Source organism: Mustela lutreola, chromosome 4 (genome assembly GCF_030435805.1).
Source record: "Mustela lutreola isolate mMusLut2 chromosome 4, mMusLut2.pri, whole genome shotgun sequence".
In the NCBI taxonomy this organism is placed as follows: domain Eukaryota; kingdom Metazoa; phylum Chordata; class Mammalia; order Carnivora; family Mustelidae; genus Mustela; species Mustela lutreola.
Window position 1 is genome coordinate 97580991 of NC_081293.1, and position 23671 is coordinate 97604661.

A 23671-nucleotide genomic window follows, 5' to 3' on the forward strand; every position below is an offset into this window, starting at 1 on the left:
GGGGTTTGATCTTGGAGGGCGTCAGCAATGGGGGTGTCTCCCCTCCACCCCGAAGGCACACGCTGTAACTGAGTAAGCAGGTGCCACTGGGGCAGGTGCCACACGCTGTAACTGAGTAAGCAGGTGCCTGAGTAAGCAGGTGCCTCCTATGCCAGGAACAAGCTGGATTATCAAGGGAAGGGTAAGTGCTTATAGCCAAAGGGCTGTGCACTAAGAAAACCAAGGCTGATACATAAACAAGGCACAACACTTGTGTGGCAGGTGAAAGATGAATGAGGTACTTAAGCAAGGCTCTCGAGACAGAGCAGTGTGTGTGATTGAAAGGCTGCACAGACTATGTTTATTGTGTTTGGAGAAACAGGTGAGGCCCCTGTGGGCTGTCAGATACTGAATAATATATTCGTAAGAACGGTATCATGTTCTTGTTAGTGACTCCTTGTGCGCTGTTAGCTAAGGCAGTAACTTTTTCTCTATGCAAGGATTTCGTGACCTTTGAGATTGCTTTTTTGCCTTCTCCAAGTGCATTTTCAATGCTTTATACAAAGATGTCATGATTTCTTTAGGAAGAAATCTATTATCAATGTCCCCTGGAAGTTATTCTTTAGCCTGTCCAAGAGATACGAGTTCACTTCTGCGTTTCCCAGTCACAGTGGTTGGCTCTCTAGTCTCAGGGGCTAGAAAAGCTGCAGGATTTGGGGAACTATACGCCAAGCATCCTTCCTCATCTTCAGCAGCAGACTGTAACCCACTGGACGCTCCCTCTCTTGGAAGTGCTTTGCATTATGTAAGTCCCAAGGGCCACTGCCTTCGTATCGCATCACCCACTTGTACTTCCTGACCAATATCGACCATTCCACCAAGAATATCCAGTTGTGCTTTCGTGTCTCATAGCAGTGCCGAGGCTCAGCAAGAAATCCTTCCATGGCTTCTTCCAAATTAGTCATCCTGTTCATGTTAGAGCTCAGCTCTTCACATTTTGCTTCTTAACAAACAGTGTCACTCTCCATGCGACAGAAACTTTTTGGCTGGTTCTGAATGCTCTGATGAGGTACTTAGCGACTCTAGGCAGAGAAAGGATTTGGCCTACCATAGGAACGCTGTGGTTCTAGAAGCCTACCTACCGAAACAAGTGAGGTGTGTTTCCTACCATCTTTTTTTTTTTCTTTTTGTATTTGGGATTATCTTATTCATACAGATTGGTATCCTGAATTTCTTTTCAAGATTTATGGATTTTTTTTTTTAGAGAGAGAGGATGCAGTTGAGTAGGGGGAGGGGCAGAGGGAGACAATCTCAAGCAGACTCAACGCTGAGCATTGGGCTCAGTGTCACAACCCATGAGATCTTGGTGAGTCCCAGGCACCCCTGTATCCTGAGTTAATGACTTGCCTGCATTGTCAAATAACTTTGCGAATGTCATTTTAATGGCTCTTGAGCGTTCAGTCATGCATTCATATTGTTAGTTATTTATTATTCTATTTTTGGACACTGAAGTTACTACCAATTTGATAATGCTACAAATATGTGGAGATGAACCTTGTTGTGAATGAGTCTTTTTCCTTTTTAAAAGGAAAATTCTTTAGAATGACTTGATGAAAGGTACATATTTAAGGTTATATGCATATATAGTATAATTATTAATCAGTATGTTTATATACTAATATTTTATATTTACAAAGTTCTATGTGTATATATATACACACATAGAGCATATATATATATACACATATATATGTGTATATATATATATATATACACACAAAAACACACATTCTTCTCAAAAAGTTATATAAATTTAGAGCCTTGCCTTTGAGGTAAAGATTATGTGTCTGCTTTCACTCTTGAAAGATGTGCCTTATTTAAGAATATACATATTTAGAAATGTCGTAATTAAAATCTGATGTTTAATTGTTGTCTTAGGCATATCTTATTGCTTGATTTAATTTAATTAGGATGACTTCTCTCCAATAAAGTATATTTGTTTAGGACTAAACTGTAGCTTTAGGAAAAGACTTTTCTGAAGGGCAAAAAAAGGGCATCTCAACTTCCTTAAATATATATAATTTCTACTTTATACAAGTAGAAGGTGAGATTTAGAATGCAGCTGTCCCATGAGAATGCTCCTCTGTAGGTCCAGTTTGTGGGTGTGTTGTAAAAGGGAGATTTCTTGATGTAAAGAAGTCTTTGTATAACAGAACAGTAACAATAATTACAGCTAAAGGTATTAATGATAACTGGGTGCCCAAAGCTGTTCAGGGCTTTATAAATATCTTATTTAAGCATCTCAGTAACTTTTGAAACAGATGCTATTAGAATTTCCATTTGCAGTTTATCAAACTAACTTAGAAAAGATACTTACCAAACACTGAGCGGTTGGCAAGCAGAAGAGCTAGACGTTGAACGCAGAAAATCTATTCCAGAGCCTATATCCTTAGTGCTACGCTGTGATTTTCTCTCTTGCTAGGATCCCACATGGAGAACATTCATATTAAACTTTATGATGCCTAATATTGTTTACTCCAGTTCAAATAAAATTTATCGAGTGCTTTCTATGTACCAAATAGTGGATAAGCACCTCTGCATATCATTATTTTTTTATTTTTTTATTTAAAAAGTTTAATCAATACTTAGGAACATCTATCTATACCAGGTGCAGGGGGTAGGGGTATGAAAGGAGTTGGGGGTGCCTTTCCTCGGGAACTTGATAGTACGTCCACGGGTAATTAGAAACCAATGTGGTACATGGTTTAATAGCATAGGATTAGAAGAAGCAGCACAGAGTTGTTCTGGGCTGGCGAAATAAGGTGACACAAGTAGTTCCATGTAAATAGTCTTATAGGATACATGTTTGCAAAGAAGAAAACATTGGTCGGTGTGTGTGTTGGATGTGGAAGCATGTTAAAAGCCAAGGTAGATTGAAGGAATGTGATGTTCAAGAACCTGGAAATGTTCACACTACATTTTGGTGACATGTGATGGTAAAGGGCGTCTTTAGACTTTATGCTATGAATTCCCCTGTAGGTGACAGGCAGGTAATCAGACCAGGTAAGCGGAAGTGGCGGAAACAGGAAAGCGTATGCCACAGCTGGACAACAGCAGCCTCTCAGCTCACGTAGGTTAGATCCAGGCTTTCCAGACCCTTTCGCTTTTCATGAAAATTCATAAATCCAGATGTATATGTAAAATCTCCCTATTCTTCATCTTGGCCAGTAAGATTGAAAATGGTGATGATGATAAAATATTGTGCAAGCCAGAGAATGCTGTTTGGCTCAGGCTGTGCTAAGCAGAGGGGCTGTCGAAGGATGTAGAACAGGGGAGCACATTGTCAGATCTGGAGTCTTGAGACTCAGTTCAGATGGTTTGTGTTGGTGGTGATGCATGAGGTCCATGGGGAGACCCAGTCAGAGACTTTTTAGTGGTCCAGGCAGGTGGTTCTGAAGTCCTGATTTATGGCCTGTCTTCAGAAAAAAAAAAAAAAGGCATATTTTAAAAGTGATAGAATTTGGTCATGAATTTAACTTGACTAGAAGAGAGGTGGCCAGGAGTAAGATTGGGGCAAAAGTCCAGGAGACTTCCTGATTAGGAGACATGAGGCTCAGCAAGTGGGGATTCAAAGGAACAGGTTTGAGGTTGGATGACCATGCGTTCGATTTGGACCCCAGTGAACTTGAGAGTCTTTCAGGGAATTCAGGTAAACATAGTTTAATTCATCTTATTCTTTTAACAAGGTGATGAGGTAGCTCCCATTAGCCTAGTTTTTAACAAGTTGAAGTTTAAACAGGTTGAAGTCCAGAGAGGTGAAAAAACTTTGTCCAAGTTTGTAGCCTGGTTCGTCGCAGTGCTGAGATGGGTCAGCGTTCCTGCCTCTAGTGACTGTGGTTTTCAGACAAGGCCAAGGTCTTCTGAAATACCCGTCAGATGTTCATCATTTCCTTATCGTGGTTTCTGAGGACTCTGATGTTATAGGGAAATACAGGTCATTTTAAAAGCATGCCTTCCTACATTAAGGGAAAACTTGGGAAAGTCAAGATTCAGGAGTCCTCAGAAATTAACTGTGTGCTGCCAGTGAACCCAAATAGCGAGGATGATGTACACCTTTGTTTACATGGTGCACACACCCGTCTAACAGTCCTTGAACCTGAACTCAGGTCCTTTGCATCAACAAATCAATGAAGTGGAAGCCAGAAACATTTGATGGGTACATGGGCCACATCTTCTTTATCTGTTAGTTTGTTGAAGGGCATCTTGGCCCTTTTCATATTTTGGCTGCTGTGGACATTGCTGCTATGAACACTGGGGTGTATATACACAGTGGAATATTACCCATCCATCAGAAAGGAAGAATATCCAACTTTTGCATCAACATACATGGGACTGGAGGAGATTATGCTGAGTGAAATAAGTCAAACAGAGAGATTCAATTATCATATGGTTTCACTTGCTTGTGGAGTGTAAGGAATAGCATGCAGGACTTTAAGAAAAAGGAGAATTGAAGGGGGAGAAATTGGAGTGGGAGATGAACCATGAGAGACTATGGACCCTGGGAAACAAACGGAGAGTTTTAGAAGGGAGGGGGATGGGAGGATTGGTGAGCCTTGTAATGGGTCTTGAGGGGGGCACAAGATTGCATGGAGCACTGGGTGTTATACACAATGAAATCATGGAACACTACCTCAAAAACTAATGATGTACTGTATGGTGACTAACATAACGCAATTAAAAAAATAAAAAAGAAAAATTTGATGGGAAAACAGTATATGGTTTTAAGTGTTTACCAGGTTATCAATGAAAATGGCAAAGCTAGTTCCAAAGGAGTGCGAAGTAGGATTGGAAAAGAATATTCCTTCATGAAAAGAACTTCAGTAAGATGCCAGCTGGTTGATCGAAGTCTGTACACTGCTCAAGACATGGCTGTCTCATTTATGTAGGACCTCTGAATCTTATTTGGATTTATAAGAAGTGGCAGGCAGGTTTTTTTGGGGGGGTCAGAAGATGTTGCTTAAATAGGGGTCCATGAATGAAACAGCTTCTGAGGCTCTATCTGGATGGAACGGAAGAAGTAGACCAGTGCCTCCCAGGGGCTGTCACATGAACATGAACTTAAATAACAGACATTTATGCTCCGTCAATTCTGGAGGCTGGAAATCCAAAGTCAAGGTGTTGGCAGGACCCTACTCCCTCTGACAGCTCGAGGAGAGAACCTTCCTTGCCTCCTCAGCTTCTGGTGGCTCCAGGTGGTCCTTGGTTTATAGCCACCTCACTCCACCCTCAGCCTCTCTCTGGTGACAGTCACCTCCCCTTCGGGGTATTGGTATTAACTTCTCTTGCTTGTCTTTTATCAGGACACTTGTGATGGCATCTCTGGCCCACTCAGATAATCCAGGGTGATCTTAGCACTTTAGAATTCTTAACTGAATCACATCTGCAATGACTCTTTTTTCCCAAATAAGGTCATGTTTGTAAATTCTGGTCATTAGGGCTCGATATCCCTGGAAGGCCATTATTCAACCTTACTACATACACTATAATGGTTGATTCAAGGACTAAGTTAAACAAGTTGTGTGTTTGACCACAGGGCTCAGGTCTAAAGGAAAATCTTCATTGTGAAAAGAAGTGAAATGTCCCAATCAGAGTAGTGGTATCAGGTCCAAAAGATACAGCATGGTTATAAATAGGAAGACAGATCACACAGCTAGAATTCAGAAGCCAATGTTTTCCATGATACTCCAGGAAGCAAACCAGAGGCAAGAATCACGTTCCCGGCTGCTCCATTGAGATGTGACACTACTATGACTATCCAGACTGACAAATGTATCTATGAGGCAAGTGGATCACATGTGATTGTAACTATGAGCCACCGGATGCAAAAAGCCAGCTAGGAAAATGAATGTGTCTGAAGGGAGCTCAGGGCCCACTCTCAACTGGGTGCACGTCCTCTCTCTTCTGGTTTCTTTGTATCACTTTCCCTCCCCTTCTCCCCCTCACCCCCCATATCCAAAGAGTTCAAGCCAAAGTCACATATATATGACTCAGCCATTTCTGACTGATAAAATCTTCTGGCTTAGCTAAAGGGTCACTTGTCCACAAAATTATCAGTGACCCTCCCCCCACGCTTATCGATGTTACCTCCCCCACCCCTTGTCATATAGACTCCTTCCTAAAATACTTCTCCTTATCTCTCACCCCAAAGCAAACTGGCATCTGCCTCTGACAGGTTCCTCCGAAAACCAAATCAAAATGTAAAATGAAAACACAGAGTTTATTCATTTTTTTCCAACCACCACCTTAAGTGCTTTTGTCTTAGAAACATGCCAATTGTCATTATGATTCTGTTCTGTTCTGAATCAGAGCAAATCCTGTGACTGATGAATCAGGTGCAAGAGGAGAGATGGTGGGCAGTGTCCATGATCTGTCCATGGCCACAGGACCGCCATCGGATTGCCTCTTGGGTGGTTACAGTTCTCTAGAATGGCCGACCTAAAGTATACAAATGCTCATGGCAGAGGACTGAGTAATCATCCCGTTTATCAACTGCTGTTCTGCTCTGTGGTTGTTCAGATTATCATGTGTGTGCCACACCACCATTTCCTCTGTGGTTTCCTGAGTTGGCAATCTTTCCGGGTGAAACCGATATCATACTGTATCGAGAGTGATAACGAGTCAGACATATTTGGCATGCATGACTTCATTCAAGAAGAAATTCTTAAGGAATCAGATGTCAATGCTCTGTTATGGCCTGCTGTCCTTCGTATTCCTGTGGCCTTTGTAAGGAAAAGCTTTACTGCAGCGAATAAAGAGATGCCTTATTGTAATTAGCTCCCAGAGGAGAGTTGATCTCCGTAGAGTTTACAACACACTACTATCAAAGAGACAGAAAGGAAGCCCTCCACAAAATACTGCTTGTGTCTCACTGTATCTGAGCTCCCAGGCAGTGCTCGAGCCAACAGAAGAAAAATGGCTGGTGGCAATCATTTGGAATATTTGGTGTCCCCAGTGATTCTTTCTCTTTAAATCTGTGTTGCACTCAGGTCAAGAACACGAGAATCTTATTATAGTGGGAAAAGGTACTGAACACTTAAGAGATGGCATAATGTGGTGGAAAAAAATATATGCTTTGCTGGCAGAGAAGCATGAGGAAGGCACTTTTTTTTCTGCCTGTTAATGGGATTAAAGTCATTTTACCTCTCCAAGTCTGCTGCTTCATCTATAAAATGGAAATAATCCCACCCACGTCTCTGGGCTTCTGTATGGATAACAGGAGCCAAGGCATTGCAGATCGCCCCGTGGATGGCAGGCGGGTGCTAAGCTCTCACGCTCACTCCTTCCATTCTTTACCTTCACGCTGGCTGCGCTGTTGAACCCGGACACGTCACTTAGAACACTGTGCCCACTCAGAGAGTCCACGTAACATTTTTTGTTGCTGTGCTATATTTTTACCCAACTGACTTTTTTCCTTGTCATACTCAGTTGTTACTTTGGTCCTGAAAGAGTAGAGCAGTTGGCACGATTCATACTTAAGTGATGATTTCTTGACCAACAGATGAATCTTAATAAGAAATAGGATGATTTCCAGGGCGACGAGGCAGCCCAATTGTTAGGCATCTGCCTTTGGCTCAGGTCATGATCCTAGGGTCCTGGAATGGAGTCCCGCATTGGGCTCTCTGCTCAGCAAGAAGCCTGCTTCTCCCTCTCCCACTCCTCCTGCTTGTGTTCCCTCTCTCACTGTGTCTCTCTTTGTCAAATAAATAAAATCTTTAACAAACAAAAAATAAATAAATAAAAGAAAATAGGATGATTTCCATGGCTGCTGGAAACAGTCAAGAACTATTCATTAAACAAATTAGATCAGATTATGCACTTTAGGCTGTGCCCCCAAATCTTTGCCCAATATCTTCAGAGTGTCCAGGAAGAAGAGGACTGTATTGATTAAGAGAGATGACACATTTCAAACCTCATGACCTGAAGCATCTAGGTGGCTCAATTGCTTAAGCTTCTGCCTTCCCTTCAGGTCCTGATCTCAGAGTCCTGAGATTAAGCCCTGCTTCTGCTTCCGGCTCCCTGGCTTCCTGCTCAGTGTGGAGTCTGCTTCTCCCTCTCGCTTTGCCCAACCACCCCCAAACCCTGCTCATGCTCATGTGCTCTCTCTCTCTCAAAACAAACAAACAAACAAACAACAAAACAAAACAAAACAAAAACATTTAAACCTCCTGATCTGTTCCTAGAACTAGTCAAAACTCAATTTTCCCACTGGAAAATTGGGAGGTTCCTAAGAACAAAGGATTTGGTTCTTGCTACATAAAGACAGCACACACAACCACCCTGCTGATGACCTCTGGGAATGTCTACTTTCACAGGGCTGGAGGGGAACAAATGCTTTCTCACCCCCACCCCCAAGTTTGTAGCAATGGGTTCTGGGATAATTTCATTTAAGGCCCCATTGCCAAGGAGGACTGAGTTAAAGATCTAAGTCCAGACTTCTAATATCCTGACTGTCAAGTTCATAAATCACCTTTGTAGGTCACTGGATTCTGTTGTATTTTCTCTTCCATTTACTAGGTGTTATTTTTCTTCTTCTTGGGGCTAATTAATCTTGGGAAAATTGGAGCACCAAATGAAGCCTGAATGTAGCTTAGAGAAGACGTCCAGAGGAATATCACATAGTGACACCCAGAGGATGGATGACAGCAGACGACCTCTGTTTCTGTTAATGTGGAGGATTGTGTGACCTGAGAAATCCTGCTGGCACGAAAGTCGCTAGAAAACACACAAGCAGAGAAGCAAGCACTGGACCAACACTGGCTAAGACCTCCAGGCTTAGACTTGGACTTGAGAGACCTTAACAAGTGGGGCTAAAACAAAAATCGTGAAGCATATGCTAGAAGAGACATTGGACTTCTGAATAAAACTTGGACATCCCAAAGTCAGCCTATTCCATGGGTGAACTAGGTGAAAAATAAAACAAAACAAATAAATGCCAAACCCTTCCCTGAATGAAAAAGGGAAGAGTTGGCAGTCTAGCCTGTCTTGACTTTGGCTCTTGGAGGAAAGATAGAAAGAGAAAATCTTTCATGAATGTCTTAGCCACAAACCTACTGTTCTGCATATAAGGCAAGAATTAATCCCATTGGGGGACCCAAAATATACAAGGATAAAATTTAATTTAATGTTGGTGTTGCCCCTGAACACTGGCTTGGAAGAAGCAAATGCAATCATCTTTGGATAAAGCACAAATGCATGACGGACAAATTAAATAGCAGAGGAGACGGAGCATAAGAGAGGATTTGTGATCTGATACATAGATGTGACTAAATTAATTAGATTCACCCAGAGAGACAGAGGGAGCAAATGTATGGCATGCAGAATCCTATAGAGTGATCAAGTTCAAAGCATAGTTAATGTATGTCTAATATACATCTAATTGGAGTTCTAGATGACGCTAGAGAGAATTGGTAGAGACAATGTTTGAATGTGATTGGGAATTTTTCCAGAGCTTGTAAAGACCTAATTCCTCAGGGTCATGAAGTACTAAAGACAAAATAGATTACATAAAAATTGCAGCATTAGCTGAGACTGATGCTGGAAAACCAAAAACAGAGGGAGGGTGTTTAATCAGCCAGATTACCTACACAGGCATGACCATTAGGCCTGTAGCTCACTTCTTAAAAGCAACAATGAAGATCACTAGACTGTGGAAGAGTATCATCAATGCGCCGACAGAAAATAACCATCAGCTTAGGAGTGTATAACCGGTAGAGGCATCTTTCAGAATGGGGGCAAATTAAGTAACTTCTAAGAGGATAAAAACAAAGAGGCTTTATTATGAGCAGAGGACTAAGGGAATTCTAAAGAACATCTCATAGTAGAGGGAATACAACTGGTTTAGGAAAGTCTACAATAAAAAAAAAAATAAAAAAGTGAGCCCAAAATCCTTGACTATGAGAAAGAGTATTGATATTGTCTGAGTTTTGAATTACAAAATAGAGAGAGAGAGAACTCAAATATAGAGCAACAAGAACATTGAACTGTTGTTCCCAAGCTATTTATTGAAGCACCCACAGCATCCTAGTGAACACACAAGGGAACCAGAAGTTACGAGAAATTTCTAGGGAGACAGAGCAACATCTGTTGGATGCAGCATGGAATGCTAGCTCAAGGCTGTTCACGGTTTCCATATTGAATTCATTATGTTCCTTTCGATTCCATCTTATCTGTATGAAACTGAGTTTTGCAATGGATATTTCTATGGAAAAAAAAAAAAACAAAACCCGAATACCAGAAGAAAATACATACTTAACAAGAAATAAGGGTGGAAATGTATCATTTTATTCCAAGATTTGAGAAGTTGTATAGTGCCTAACAAGTGTACATGTGGTACAAGAAAATAATTGTGGTTTTTGGAGAATGAAACAAAATTATTATTTCTTCCTTCAATTTAAATCTATTACTTTTTTCAGATAGCTCCCAAGTTGTTAGGATATAAATACATGATAAGTTGTTTTGACCTAATTATTTAATAAACAAAATGAAATTAGTTAATAAAACCAAAGATTCTTCTTTTTGCCTTGGGGCACTGTGAAGAAATTACTGAGACATTACAGACACGGGGAGCAGAGAAAGTTGGGGAATATCCGGATTATAAATTAGCATGGGGATAACTGGGTAGCTATTAACCAGATTTGTATTTTATTAATTTAAATGGGTATGTTAAAACTTGTAGGGGAAAAGAAAAGCATAGGTGTGTATCTTCCAAACCAGTAAATATGGGGAAAATGGAGTGTGGGAAAACAATCTCAGCTAATCCCAAACAAGGCAAGATGAGATTCTTTTCCGTTAAGTGTGACAAAAAGAGAACCCTAAGTATTAAGGTGCTAGAAATAAATTCAAATTTATTAATAATCCTGATTCCCATGTAAATGCACTAAATCCTCTAATTCAAAGACTGGCTAAGTCCCGTGATTTTCTATTTTCAGGAGACTTGCCTAAAATGTAAAACTTATAAAGATTTATTGTAAAGGCACAAAATGATACATGAAGACAAACCAAACCAAAATGAAGCTCATGTAGCTTTAATAATGTTAGTTCAGACTTTAAAACAAAATGCATTACTATAGAAGTCTACCCTATAATAATAAAAAGTTTAATTCACTGAAAAGATGCAATAATTCTAAAATTATATGATTAGTAATGAAAAATTTTAGGACAACAAATTTGAAAAGCTGGTGTAGTTAAATTCCCAGAAAATATGCATTATTGAAACTTACTCAAGAAAAAAAAAAGAATATCTAAAATTCCCTATATTGAATCAAAGAATAAACTGGTAATGAAAAATCTTCTCACTAACAAAACACCAGCCCCAAAGAGAGAGTATTCAGGTGAGTTTCCATCAGGACCAGATATTCCAATCGTACACAAATGCTTTCAGAAAATAGGAAAAAAAGAGTTTACTGCAGTTCACATTATGAAGTAAGAATTACTCTGGTTTCTAAGACTCAAGAGCAAAACAAGAAAGGAAAATTGCATGCCATTCTCATTCATGAGCTAGATTCAAAAAAAATGTTAAAGCAGCAGCAGATAAAATTCAAAACTTATTTTTTCTTGAAATGTAAGATTGATTCAGTATTAGAAAATTAATTCATGCATCATGTCAACAGATTAATGGAGGAAAATAATGTATTCTTTTAATAAATGGATAAAAAGAACTGATAAAAGGCAACATCTATGATAAAAGTTCTCAACAAACTAGGAATATATTCTGTATCCTAATACAGTGTGCCTACAATGCTTTGGTGCAAAAATAATGATGAAACATTAAGTATATTTCCTTTAAAATTGAGAACAAGATAAAAATATTTTTTGCTAACACTCAATATACTGGTAGTCCTAGCCAATGATATAATATAAGAAAACAGAATAAAAGGTATAATTTGGAACAGAAAAACGAAACTATACTTATTCAGAGATGATATCATTAATTTTATAGAAAACCAAAAGAATCTACAAATGAGTTATTAATAAGACTGTTTGCCAGATATAATTTTATAGTAAATTTTATTTCTATATAATAGCAATAAGCAGCAAGTTAAAAAAAAAAAGATCCATTTCACCTTGGCAGCTAACATGGACTGCTTTTATAAGGGACAAATATAATGAAAAATGAGCAAAGCCATTATGAAAAATGCTAACATTTTATAAAACATATTAAAAATGACTTAAATAAATTGAAATTATTAAAGTAAACATTTAATGGGTAGTAAGATAATATTATAGTGATGTTATTTCTGCCCAGTAGGGTTTTCCTTGAACCTGAAAGGCTGGCTTTAAAATTTATAGACAAGAGCAAAGGTCCAAGAACCCTTGAAGACAAAGAACAAGGCAGGGGTGTGGTGGGGATCTTGCCAAATGAAACACTGGTCCTTATGATGAAAGAGAGGGATTTGGTCAGTGTGGTATTGGCCACGGGGTAGACAAATGTACCCACGGGACAGAACAGAGAGCCCAGGAGCAGCCCTAACATGTATAGAAGTGATCTACCCCAGAGCTGGTATTACAGATTCATGAGGAAAGGAAGGACACTGCTCCGAATGGCTCTGGGGGAAACGTGAAATCGAATCCCTTCCCACATCATATGTGAAATTCAATTCCAGTTTTTCCCAAAAGCAAAATATGGAAGACCAAAATTTAAAAAAAAATTATTAAATTTTATTTTTACTATAATTATAGATTTTCATGTAGTTGTAAGAACTAGTACAGGGATCCTGGGTGGCCTTTTACCAGGTCGACAATAGTAACATCTTGCCAAACTACCTTGCATCAGAACAACCAGGGTAATACCATGGGTACAGTCAAGATACTAACAGCTCCATCATGAAATCCCCCCTACTGCCCTGAAAACCATTCAGCGGCCATCTTTCCTGAATCCTCTATTGGAATCTGTTGCCTGTTTCTGGAATTTCATCACTTTGAGAATGCTGTGTAAATGGAATCAACTATGTACTCTTTGGGGATTGGCTCTTTACACTCAGCACAATTCCATCAACCTTCATCCAGGCTGTGGTGGGAATCAATGGCTTGTTTCTTCTTATTTTCAGTATGGAGTATTCCATTCTATGCTGTACCGCAGTTAGCTTCATGATCCACAGGTTGAAAGACCTCTCTGCTGTTCACAGTGTTGGGCGATTACAAATAAAGTTGCTATGAATGTTCATATGCAGATTTTTTAAATTTATTTTTATTTTTTATTTCTTTTCAACAAAACAGAATTCATTGTTTATACACCACACCCAGTGCTCCATGCAATACGTGCCCTCCATAATACCCACCACCTGGCTCCGCAACCCCCACCACTTCAAAACCCTCAGATTGTTTTTCAGAATCCATAGTTTCTCATGGTTCACCTCCCCTTCCAATTTCCCTCAACTCCCTTCTCTCCATCTCCCTATGTCCTCCATGTTATTTGCTATATGCAGATTTTTGTCTGACATTCTCCACAGAATCGTGTGAGTGATCCCGTTTCTGTTTCCTAATGTTTGGTGTCCCTTTTTAAAACTTTAGCCATTGGTATTATGTCATTATGCTTTTAGTTTATATCTCTTTCATGAGTAATGATATCAAGTATCTTCCCATGTGCTTATTTGCCATCTATGTATCTCCTTGGGCAACATGTCTGTTTATGCCTTTGCCTATTTTCTTTTCTTTTCTTTTTTTTTTTTTTTAAGATTTTATTTATTTATTTGACAGAGATCACAAGTAGGCAGAGAGAGAGAGAGAGGAAGAGAAGCAGGCCTCCGGCTGAGCAGAGAGCCCAATGTGGGGCTAGATCCCAGGACCCTGGGATCATGCCCTGAACCGAAAGCAGTGTCTTTAATCCACTGAGCCACTCAGACGCCCCTAAGCCTACAGCACCCAGTATTCCCAGGCGGTATCCCATCCAACTACTAGCCTTTGCCTATTTTCTAACTGGATTTTTTTTTTACTGTTAAGTGATAAGAGTGATAAACACACACACACACACACACACACACAAGATACTAGTCCATTGTTAGAGATACAGCTTGCAAATATTTCTTTCATTTTGTAGCTTTTTTCCCATCCCTTGCACACAATCTTTGCTAAGCAATATTAAAGATTTTTCTCTACGATTTTAGAACTTTAAATTATACATTGAAGTCCATGATCCATTTAAGTTATTTTTTATATAAGGAATGAGATTTAGGTTGAGATTTTTCTTTTTTCTTGTGATTGTTCCAGTACCATTTGTTTAAGAAGCTGTCCTTTCTTCATTGCATTTACACCTTTCCCAGAATTATCTGGGCGTACGCTGTGTGGATATATTTCTGAGTTCTCTATTCTATTCCATTTTCATACTCTGTAAGTACCTATAGGATATATAGCATCTATCCAGTATACCTTAATATCTGGGACACTAGGTCTCTTTCATTTTACTCTTATTTTCAAGATTGCTTATTCTAAGGTCTGTGTCTTTCCATATAAATTTCAGTAAAAGTTTTTTTACATCTAAAGAAAAACTCTTCTGGGATTTTGGTAAGAATTGCATCAAATCCATAGATAAATTAGAGGAGATTTGACATCTTCACAATGTTGAGTCTTCAAATCCAAGAACACAGTACACTTCTCCATTCGTTTTAGGTGACCTTTGATCTCTCTCATCAGCATTTTGTAATTTCTGGCATCCAGAGGCTACACCTGTATGTTGAGTTGGTATCCAAACATTTCATTTATTTTTAGCAATTATTAATGGTATCATGTTTTTCGTTTTTGTTTCCTCAGGTTCGTTGTCGGTATGCGGGAATGTTTATTACTTTTTAAATTTATTACTTCCGGAAGTATTTATTTATTATTTATTTATTACTTCCTCATTTATTTTTCGGGATTTCTATGTGGACCAGCATGGCATCTGTGCGATTACTTCTTTTTATTATATTTCTCCCTTGTACATTTACTTATTCTATTATTTTTCCCTTACAATCTGTATATCTTAAGCAGATTATGCCTTTTCTCTGGATTTATTTTCATGGCTAGAACTTCTAGTAATATGCTGAATAAGAGTGGTGACAGCAGACATCCTTGCCTTGTTCTCAGCATTAGAGAAAAGGTTTTCAGTTTATTAGCATTAAATACCATGTTGTCTTCAGGGATTTTGTAGACAATCTTAATCAAGCTAAGGTAATTCTTCTCAATCCTTGACTTGCTATGAGCTTTTATTATAAATAGGCCAATGTTTTAAAATTTTAATAGGAAAATTTAGGAGACTATCCTGTCATCTAGAGTTGGGAAGAATTTTTAAAATATGTCATAAAGGATACAGAACATAAAGGGAAAATTCAATAAATTTCAGAAAGCTGAAAGTAAAAACTTCTGTTTGTCAGAATACCACAAAATGAGTGAGAAATAAAGCCATAATATTGTCAATTTATGTTCCAATGAAGGATTCATAACCAGAATACATAAAGAACTCATGAACCAGTGAGAAAAGATAATTAAGCAAATAGAAAAAATGCAAATGACTTGAACAAACATTTCATTGAAGGGGAAATAAAAAGCAGGGAAAATATATTCAGTCTCATTAGTAATCAAGGAAATACAAGTTAAAGCTTCAGTAGGATAGCATCGCAAAGTGATTAAATTGGCAAATAATATTCACTACAGGTAGGAATGCTGTTACCTAATATTAAAGATACATGTACCTGGTGTCTAGGTTTGTGCCTAGAGTCATTGTTGCATGAAGAGATGTTTAGTATGACAGCAGTTTTTGTTGTAGCAAAATAACTGAAAGCAATGTAAGAGCAGAAAGAATTAATAAATTATGATATATCTATATAATGACATAATTTACATTAGTGGCTGTAATTGCCCATGGCCATGATACTTCAAAATGGATGAGTCTCAAAAACCAGGTTAAAGAGAAAAAGCAAATCAGAGAAGAATACATACACATGATTTCATTGATATAAATCTTATAAATGGGTGAAAACAGGCACTAAATTCTTAGAGACATAAACATATAGGATATAAGAATGAAAAAAAGGAAGGATAATTTCAAAAAATCAGGAGATGATTATTTGGGAATAGAAGAGGGAGGAATTGGGACAAAATTGGGGCTGGAAACACTTGGGTAATGTTCTTAAGTTTTTACATGTTCTCATTAACCTATACATACATGTCAGAATAGCTCTTTGAAAGACTAATATTTGTGTTTTTCATTAGAAAAAGGAGGGGGAAAGGCTGTGTCATGTGCATTAACACCAGAGTAATTTTAGTGATAGCAATTGTTTCAAAAGGAGTAAGACAAAAGAAAGTGTCAGCACCTAAATCTGCTCTCTATGATCTAAGTTAGGGATTTACTTATTCATTTTTTTCATGAATTGTGTCTTACATTTGCATCTTTTCCCAGGAGCGTTGAATTAACTTTCAGCGTACTAGTTGTATGTCACGCCTTCAGTTATTGAAACTTGACCACAGCTGTTCTCCTCTTAACCTACAGGAATGACTGAGTGATAAAGGACCATGGAATGAATGAGATCATTGGAACGCTTTGTTGCTTTTTAATATATCCGTGCCTGTTTGGGGAATCGTTTTCTGAGTTTTCCCAATGAGGAAGAATACTATCATTATTTTCTTCAAGTGCGGTAGATTCACTTCACACGTATAACGCATGTGCCCACTGTTTCTGTTGAATTCCTGCATCCCCCTTTCTGGCTTTTCTTCACTCTTAATGACCATGGTCCTCAAGGAGCTTCTCCTCTTGGCCTCTGCACTGTTTTCAGATAGGGTCACTATACCTAGGGCAGATTCCAGATACTTGGAAAACTTTAGGAAGCTGAGGGAATTGCGGCAAAGTGACATTAGAACTTGATAACTAAGTTCCTACAAATGAGTATATTTCGGGAAGCCAGTAAAACATTTTCATGTCTAGAGAAATCTAGGGATTTATTGAAATTTTAAAAGAGACAACACCCCCCACTAAATGAAGAAAACAAAAGGAACCACTTGCTACTTAGTTAATTCAATTTAATCACTTAGTTAATTAAATAAATGAATAAATAAATGTGGTTTGTTAAACCCAATAAAATATTATTTAGCATCTATCAGATAGTCCCAGGTAATGTTCAAGGCACTGGGGATATAGCAGGGAACTAAACAGATATTTTAAAGTAAAAATAGCAGTCTGGTGGATACCATTTAATTAAAAAATATGCCTTATAAGACTGTAAGCTTCTGGAGGGTAAGGACCTTGCTTGTTCTGCGACTTAGTTTTTTTTTTTTCTTCTCAGCACTTAATAATGCCTGGAACATTAATATGCATTTAATGCTTATTATTGATTATTAATCATTGCTGTTAATGTGTTTATTTTTGTTACATGAATGAATGCGCCTTAAAGCCCTACAGCTTGTCCTTGGTGGAGATGGAGTTTGAACCCAGTCTACTGATAATGATAATTAGTTGCCATTAATTGTGAGTTTACTCTGTCCAAGGTGCTATGCTCGCCATTTTATACTCATATCTTACTTAATCCTTACAAACTCCCGAGAAAGAGATATTATTGCTACCTTCTTATTGAGGAGGGTTTTGAGCCTCAGAGTATGTAAGTGCCTTGCCCAAGGTCACCTACTGGGTCTGTTCCCTTCAAAATCTGAGCCAGACTGGGGCCAAAATCCTTCCTCTTTTCAGAGCCTCTGTATCTGTGGTAGCCTTGGCTCCCAGGAAGGGAGCAGCTCAGTTTATTAACTAATTGGGCTACATGATGCCAAGCAATCCGTTTGGCTGATTTTCTTTCCCTAGCAAATTGACTAATTTGTTTTACAGAATTGACCCCATCAGCTAGTTATTTTAATGGTAAATCAAATTATGCTTGACTTTTTTTTTTTCTTTTCTTTTACTGAGTCTCCAGCTGGCTAAAAGGTTAGGGTCAGACATACCTTAATTATAATCCAGAGTCAACCATTTATTAACTGTGAACCTTGAGCAAGTTCTCAACCTCTAAAGGCTTCCATCACCTATCAGTAGAAATACAGATGAGAATAATTCCTACCTGGTCTACTTAATGAGACGATTGGATGGAGACAGCTCTTTCCCTTGTAACACAATGTCTGACCCTTAAGGAGTTTTGTGGGTGATAACTGCTGGTATTATACTTTTCCTTGCAGTTGCTAACCTGGCATTTTATTTTGATACTATCTTTGTGCAGTGCCTTTTACTAGGTCCTGCAGCTTCTTTCCAAGATAGACAAAGTCACTTACTTGTTACTTATTGGATTTTGCTCCTTCACGTGGAGCTTAAACTGTTGTAAAAATTGGCTCAGGTCTCTTATTCCCAACCCTCCCTTCTAATTACAGGCACTTTGAATGCAAGTTCATTCATCTTTTTACTGCCAGCCCCATCCTATTGTCTAATATATAGGTGCTCTGTGATGTTTGTTCAGTGGAATGAACTGGGGTAGGTCAGTTCACTATTGCACAACACGGTTAATGTCATTTGTGGGATTATATTGATTTTCAATATGATCTTTACACATACCATTCGTGTATGTCACTTAATGCCTGCAGTCTGTCTCTTTTCCTTTGTGTATGTTTTGCTACTTCTACTCTTGACCCAGAGCTCTTGCTTTCCTTAGAGATTTTTACCACCTATAGAGTGGGTATTGCTTTTTTATTTTTTACATTTCTTTTCTTGTTAGTGCTGTATTACAGACTGGGTCTGCCACTCCTGCTATAGGACTATTCAAAAGACTTTCCTACTTAAACTTTTATTTCCCACATCACTTTAAGGTATACATTTTACCCTTCCCCCCACCCCCAACATTAATACATTACCATTTGACTCTGTCATTAGGCTGTCAATCTGTGAAACTCTTGAAGAAGAAAGAAAAACCTTATTTTAAATCGGCCTGATACTTTGCTAAAGAGGTTGGTGCACTCGCTACAATTCTATTCTTGTCAGGAATAGGCTTTTGCAATTATAAGGAGAAAAAATGAAATTTAGAAGAGCTACCCCACCATAAGAGATCTAGGGAGGATAAAATAAGGAAAAGAAGGACAACATTCAGTGCAAAGTTCTAGGGAAGGTTCTTTGCCTCATTTAAAAATAACTAAATGTGTACCCCAAACGCTCCAAATAGCCAGTCTGAGGGGTTCCAGCCATGATCTTGCCTTAAGAGAAAATGGTATCGGAGGCCTCTAGAGCTGAGGTCCCCATTCCATTGTGAGTGGTCAGAAAATGAAACACTTTCAATCTGAATTTCTAGGTTAAGGTAATAGAGTTTAGGGTGTTGAGCCCTGGTGAGAAAAGGAACGGGGAACATTTCGTCACCATTGCCAAGGAAATGTTATCCGAATGCTGGTGCATGCCAAGGTCCTGCGTTTCCAATGAAGTTAGGGGGAGACAATACGTTTGAAGTGCAGGAGGAGAAATTTATGCTGAAATTCAGACAGACTGCCTGGGTTCTGAGATTCTCGAATATGTTGCTAAACAGAGCAGGACTCGCCCCACAAACAAGGCTGGAGAGTTTTCCAAGATTCCGAGTCATTAGGCAGGGTTTCCAGGGACAGCAGGGCTCGGCTTCAATTGTTCCCCGAGATCATCTGACCTGATTCATGAAGGAAGCCTATGGAATTGTATCGACTCGCGGTTTTCCATAAAAGTGCCTGGTGACCCAGCAGGGGAATCGGCCCAGGCTTTCTGAAGATGTGGGTGCAGGCTAGCCCATTTATTTCCTAACTGTACAAACGCTATAGCAAATGAAAAGCTGCAGTTAACTTCCTGTGCCAAGCATGGGAACGATTTATATTTCTGCCTGAAACTGAGTGATTTTCGATGCAAGGGAAGTGATGAGGCTGGATTACAAAGTTTCCTCTCAGGAGGGTCATATACAAACAGCAATGAGGGGAGGGCCGAAGGAAGTACCTTCTTGAAGCTGCTTCCCCAAGAAACTTCAATCAACTGCGAGGTTTTGCTTGCACAAAACTTTGACGTATGTCCCTTGACCTTTACCAACTACCCTTTCACGTTTGACACTTAACGTTTCCACCACGATTAGAATTCAGCGTTAATTAATTTCAACAGTATCAGTTAAGTTATATTTAGCTAAAGAACACTCACTTTTGTCTTTTGTGAGTAGCACTGCAGTGTTATTACGAAGAGGTAGTCAGGAGGGCAACAGATAGGAGAAGAGAAGAATGATTCAGTGTGCAGATAATTGTTTCGAGTGAAATTTAGCTTGGTATTTTTGTTCCTGTCCTCAGTAGAACTGAGATTTAGCACCTCGCCTTGGCATTTAGCCCCCACACCCACATAGGAGGAGGCTGTGCTGGGCGGGTGCTGAGAACGAGCCACACCAGAGTTAAATTATAGCTCAGTTCTAACACTGGCAAGAATTTTCTCTGGCCAGCTCCTGGGTGCAAAGCTGGTGATTCCAAAAGAGAGGCAAGGCATCCCTAGAAAGGATCTCCATATGGTGTGGCATCACCCTCGCCGAGGGGGGGGAGTTGACGGGGTTGTTTAAAGAGCATCGCCCCAAAGGTGATGACCGTTCCCAAAGAAAACAGTGGTGCCCCAGAATATTGAGACCCAGCAGGGTCATACTTTTAACCTTAAAATGTCACCTGCGAGGTTGTCTTACTGGCTTATTCTGTAACATGACCAAAAAGCTCCCTGGACTTGGAGAGAGCCCAAGAATTTTGACCTCTTTCCCCTGGGTTGTCTAAGGGAGAAATCATTTTTGTTAGTTAGTTTTTTTTTTTTTTTTTTTTTTTTTTTTTTTTTTTTTTTAATTCCATGCTCTTTTAACTCCGTGTGAACAGACTATGATGAGGGTATGGATATGCACATCTTGTTTTTACCTGAAGCCCAAAATCCTGTAGAACCATTACAACATGTGGCTCTTTGGGATATTAGCATGAAAGCCTGGTCCGTAAGTTTACTGTGCCACTCAATCCCTTCTGCCCCTTAGATCCGTGCACAGAACGGGAAGAGAGAAGCTCTCCATTTGGTAAGCAGTACAGGTGAAACCAATTCATACGTAAGCTGCCCTTTTATGTCTCAGTGAACATTCAGTAATAGGAATAGTAAATTGAATTTGGGGGTTCTTTGAGACAGTATACCCAGGTAGTCTCCAGTTGTTAAAAAAAGAAAGAAAGAAAGAAAGGAAACCAACTTTTGTAGCATTTTCGTTTGTGTTTGACCAAACGTTTTGCCTCCCATAATTCAGATTTCACGTTCTAGAATCAAGTTCCAAGTCCTCGTCTTATCCTCCACCCGAGTTGGAGGACTCTTGATCCTTGCCACATTCTGGATTCCTACCTACCCAGTAGGAAAAGTGAAAGCCAAGGATTTAGGTAGCTCTGTTCCAGTGATCAAGCAATTCAACATCAAGTCACATTTATGTTTCTCTAGTCCTGATAGAATGTCCCTGGCCTAGTAACTGGCCTTGTGTCTTAACCCTGAGGTCAAGTCTGCCTCGTGTTCTTGATCCTGGTCTCCGTGCATGGGAGTCTGACCAGCCCTCTAGGATGGGGTCTCTGTTGTTGCTGTTGTTGTTTTCCTCAGTTTTCTCCTTGCCAGCTCCTACTGACTCATCGTTCTGAGATGTAGTCTGATCATTATGGTCTTGTTATCACCGAAAACATGTCTGGTTTCCATCTCCTGCTCAAGCGTCTGACCTGAGTCCACTCGGGGCTCCTGGCTCTGGTAAGAGCAGCCCTGAATCTGTTCACTCCCAGCAGCCACTAGGCCTTCTAGTTCTGGTTCACCTTTCAAACTGGTCTGTCTCCCCACACCTTCCACTGAATACATTGCTGGGAACACATATACCATCCCCATGGGCTGCCCTTTTCCAGGTCCTGGTTCTTCTCGCATTCTGTCCTTCTGCAGTTGACTTTGGCCATGTCCTGCAGTGAGGTAATGCAGGAAGAGGCCAAACTTTAGTATTTAGAGGATCAAACATAGATGAAAGGGGGGGAAAATCGTGCCCTATACTTAGGAGCAAATAACATTTTGAAGAGTGGGAAGACTTTATTAAAAAATGCAGTTTGCTAGTCCTGGAATCTTCTAATTCTTTTTGGCTTCACTTGATTTAATAGAGGATAGAAATATTTTTATTTAAAATATTTACTTCCAGGGACGTCTGGGTGGCTCAGTGAGTTAAAGCCTCTGCCTTCAGCTTAGGTCATGATCCCAGGGTCCTGGGATCGAGCCCCACAGTGGGCTCTCTGCTCAGCGGGGAGTCTTCTCCCACCTCTCTTTGCCTACTTCTCTGCCTACTTGTGATCTCCATCTGTCAAACAAATAAATAAATAAATCTTAAAGAAAAAAAAGAAAAAAAGAAAATAAAACATTTATTTCCAAATTAAAATTCCAAACATCTTTACGTTTTGCAATATCTTTTCTTCAATGGACCAAATAGGTGGCTTTTTGAACTCCTTGAGACTAAATAGTTTTATTTTATAATTTATTCTCCTGTCTGTTTTTACATTTAAAGGTGTTACACAATGGCCTCATCATGGAGTTGAAGCATCCAACCGTGGGGAAGATATCAGTGCCAGGTTTGAAAATTTTTGTCATTTTCCTTAATCCCCTCCTTCCTGAATTTTTCCCTGTGCCGATCGCTGCAGATAGTTGGTGACCCCCCAGCTTGTCAGGATGTTATCCAACTTCTTTGTTTGGATAAAAGGGAAGCCCTAGTTACGTCACACCCACGAGCATATGCTGAAGCTACAGAATTGTGTCTCGGCTTGAAAGAACATCCGACTGCCTTGGTGACCCGAAATGCTCTTATTATCTGACTCCATTTTTTGTAATCATTTGCTCACAAAAGTACATCATATAATTGCCAAAGATAGACAACCATAGAGACGGCACCTCTCACAAATGAGGGCGGAAGCTGGGCACCATGGAGTTGTTGTCTACTGACATCTGAGGCCAGGGACCTTTCCTTTTGAACTGTGGTTTACAGTGTGGTTCTCAGCTTTGTAGATAAGGAAACTAAATGTTTTCACTTCACTCAGGATACACTGAATTTTTCTAACTTGACTCATACCAAACAAACTCCCTAAGACATTTTGGTCTAAGCCAAGATGCCAACTTTTTCACTTCTGGGAGAATTCTCTTTCCGGAATCCAGAAGCCTCGTGCCTACTTTCAGAGCATCCAGAGTGTCGTGAGAGCTCATGACCAACCTCCGGCCCCCACAGACTTCACTCCTCTAATGATCATAATGTTACCATTCTTCAGATCTGCTGTCTCTGCTCGGGGCACCACTGGGAAGGCATGCCACATTCTTGTCCATCGGGTCCCTGTTTGCTAGACTAGACACAAACCAGACACTTATTTCTATCTCTTCTTCTGACAAAGGATAATGAAATTAGTTAGGACTTCGGTCACTGTTTACTTGAAACTATATGCTGGTTACGATGCTTGAAACTTGGGCATTCCCCAAAGCCCTCACTCACCTCAGACAAATAGCATAGAGCATTTACTTCTGTCGAATCACATTTATTGAATAACTGTTATGGTTAAGTTCATTCCAAGTATAATCTAATTTTAAGATACAGGATTAGCTTGGTAATAATGTTCTAGAAGAGATCCGATCATGGCCATCAGTGCCAAAAGGATAAGAAGAGGGAGGTATGGTGAATAAAGCAAGTTGAAAGGGAAAATTCTG

The 23671-nt window shown here is 39.5% G+C and overlaps 1 protein-coding gene across 3 annotated transcripts in view; it reads left to right on the forward strand.

Moving 5' to 3' along the window:
- SUGCT (succinyl-CoA:glutarate-CoA transferase) overlaps nt 1-23671 on the forward strand; it is an 811293-nt gene that overhangs the window by 679169 nt on the left and 108453 nt on the right. For 2 of the 3 annotated variants that reach the window (XM_059170572.1, XM_059170564.1), the window contains exon 13: nt 22491-22554. The exons of the other annotated variant lie outside the window; for it this stretch is intronic. In XM_059170572.1, the coding sequence (XP_059026555.1) occupies nt 22491-22554 (64 nt within the window). The remainder of the gene's footprint in view (nt 1-22490; nt 22555-23671) is intronic. 3 annotated transcript variants of the gene reach the window in all.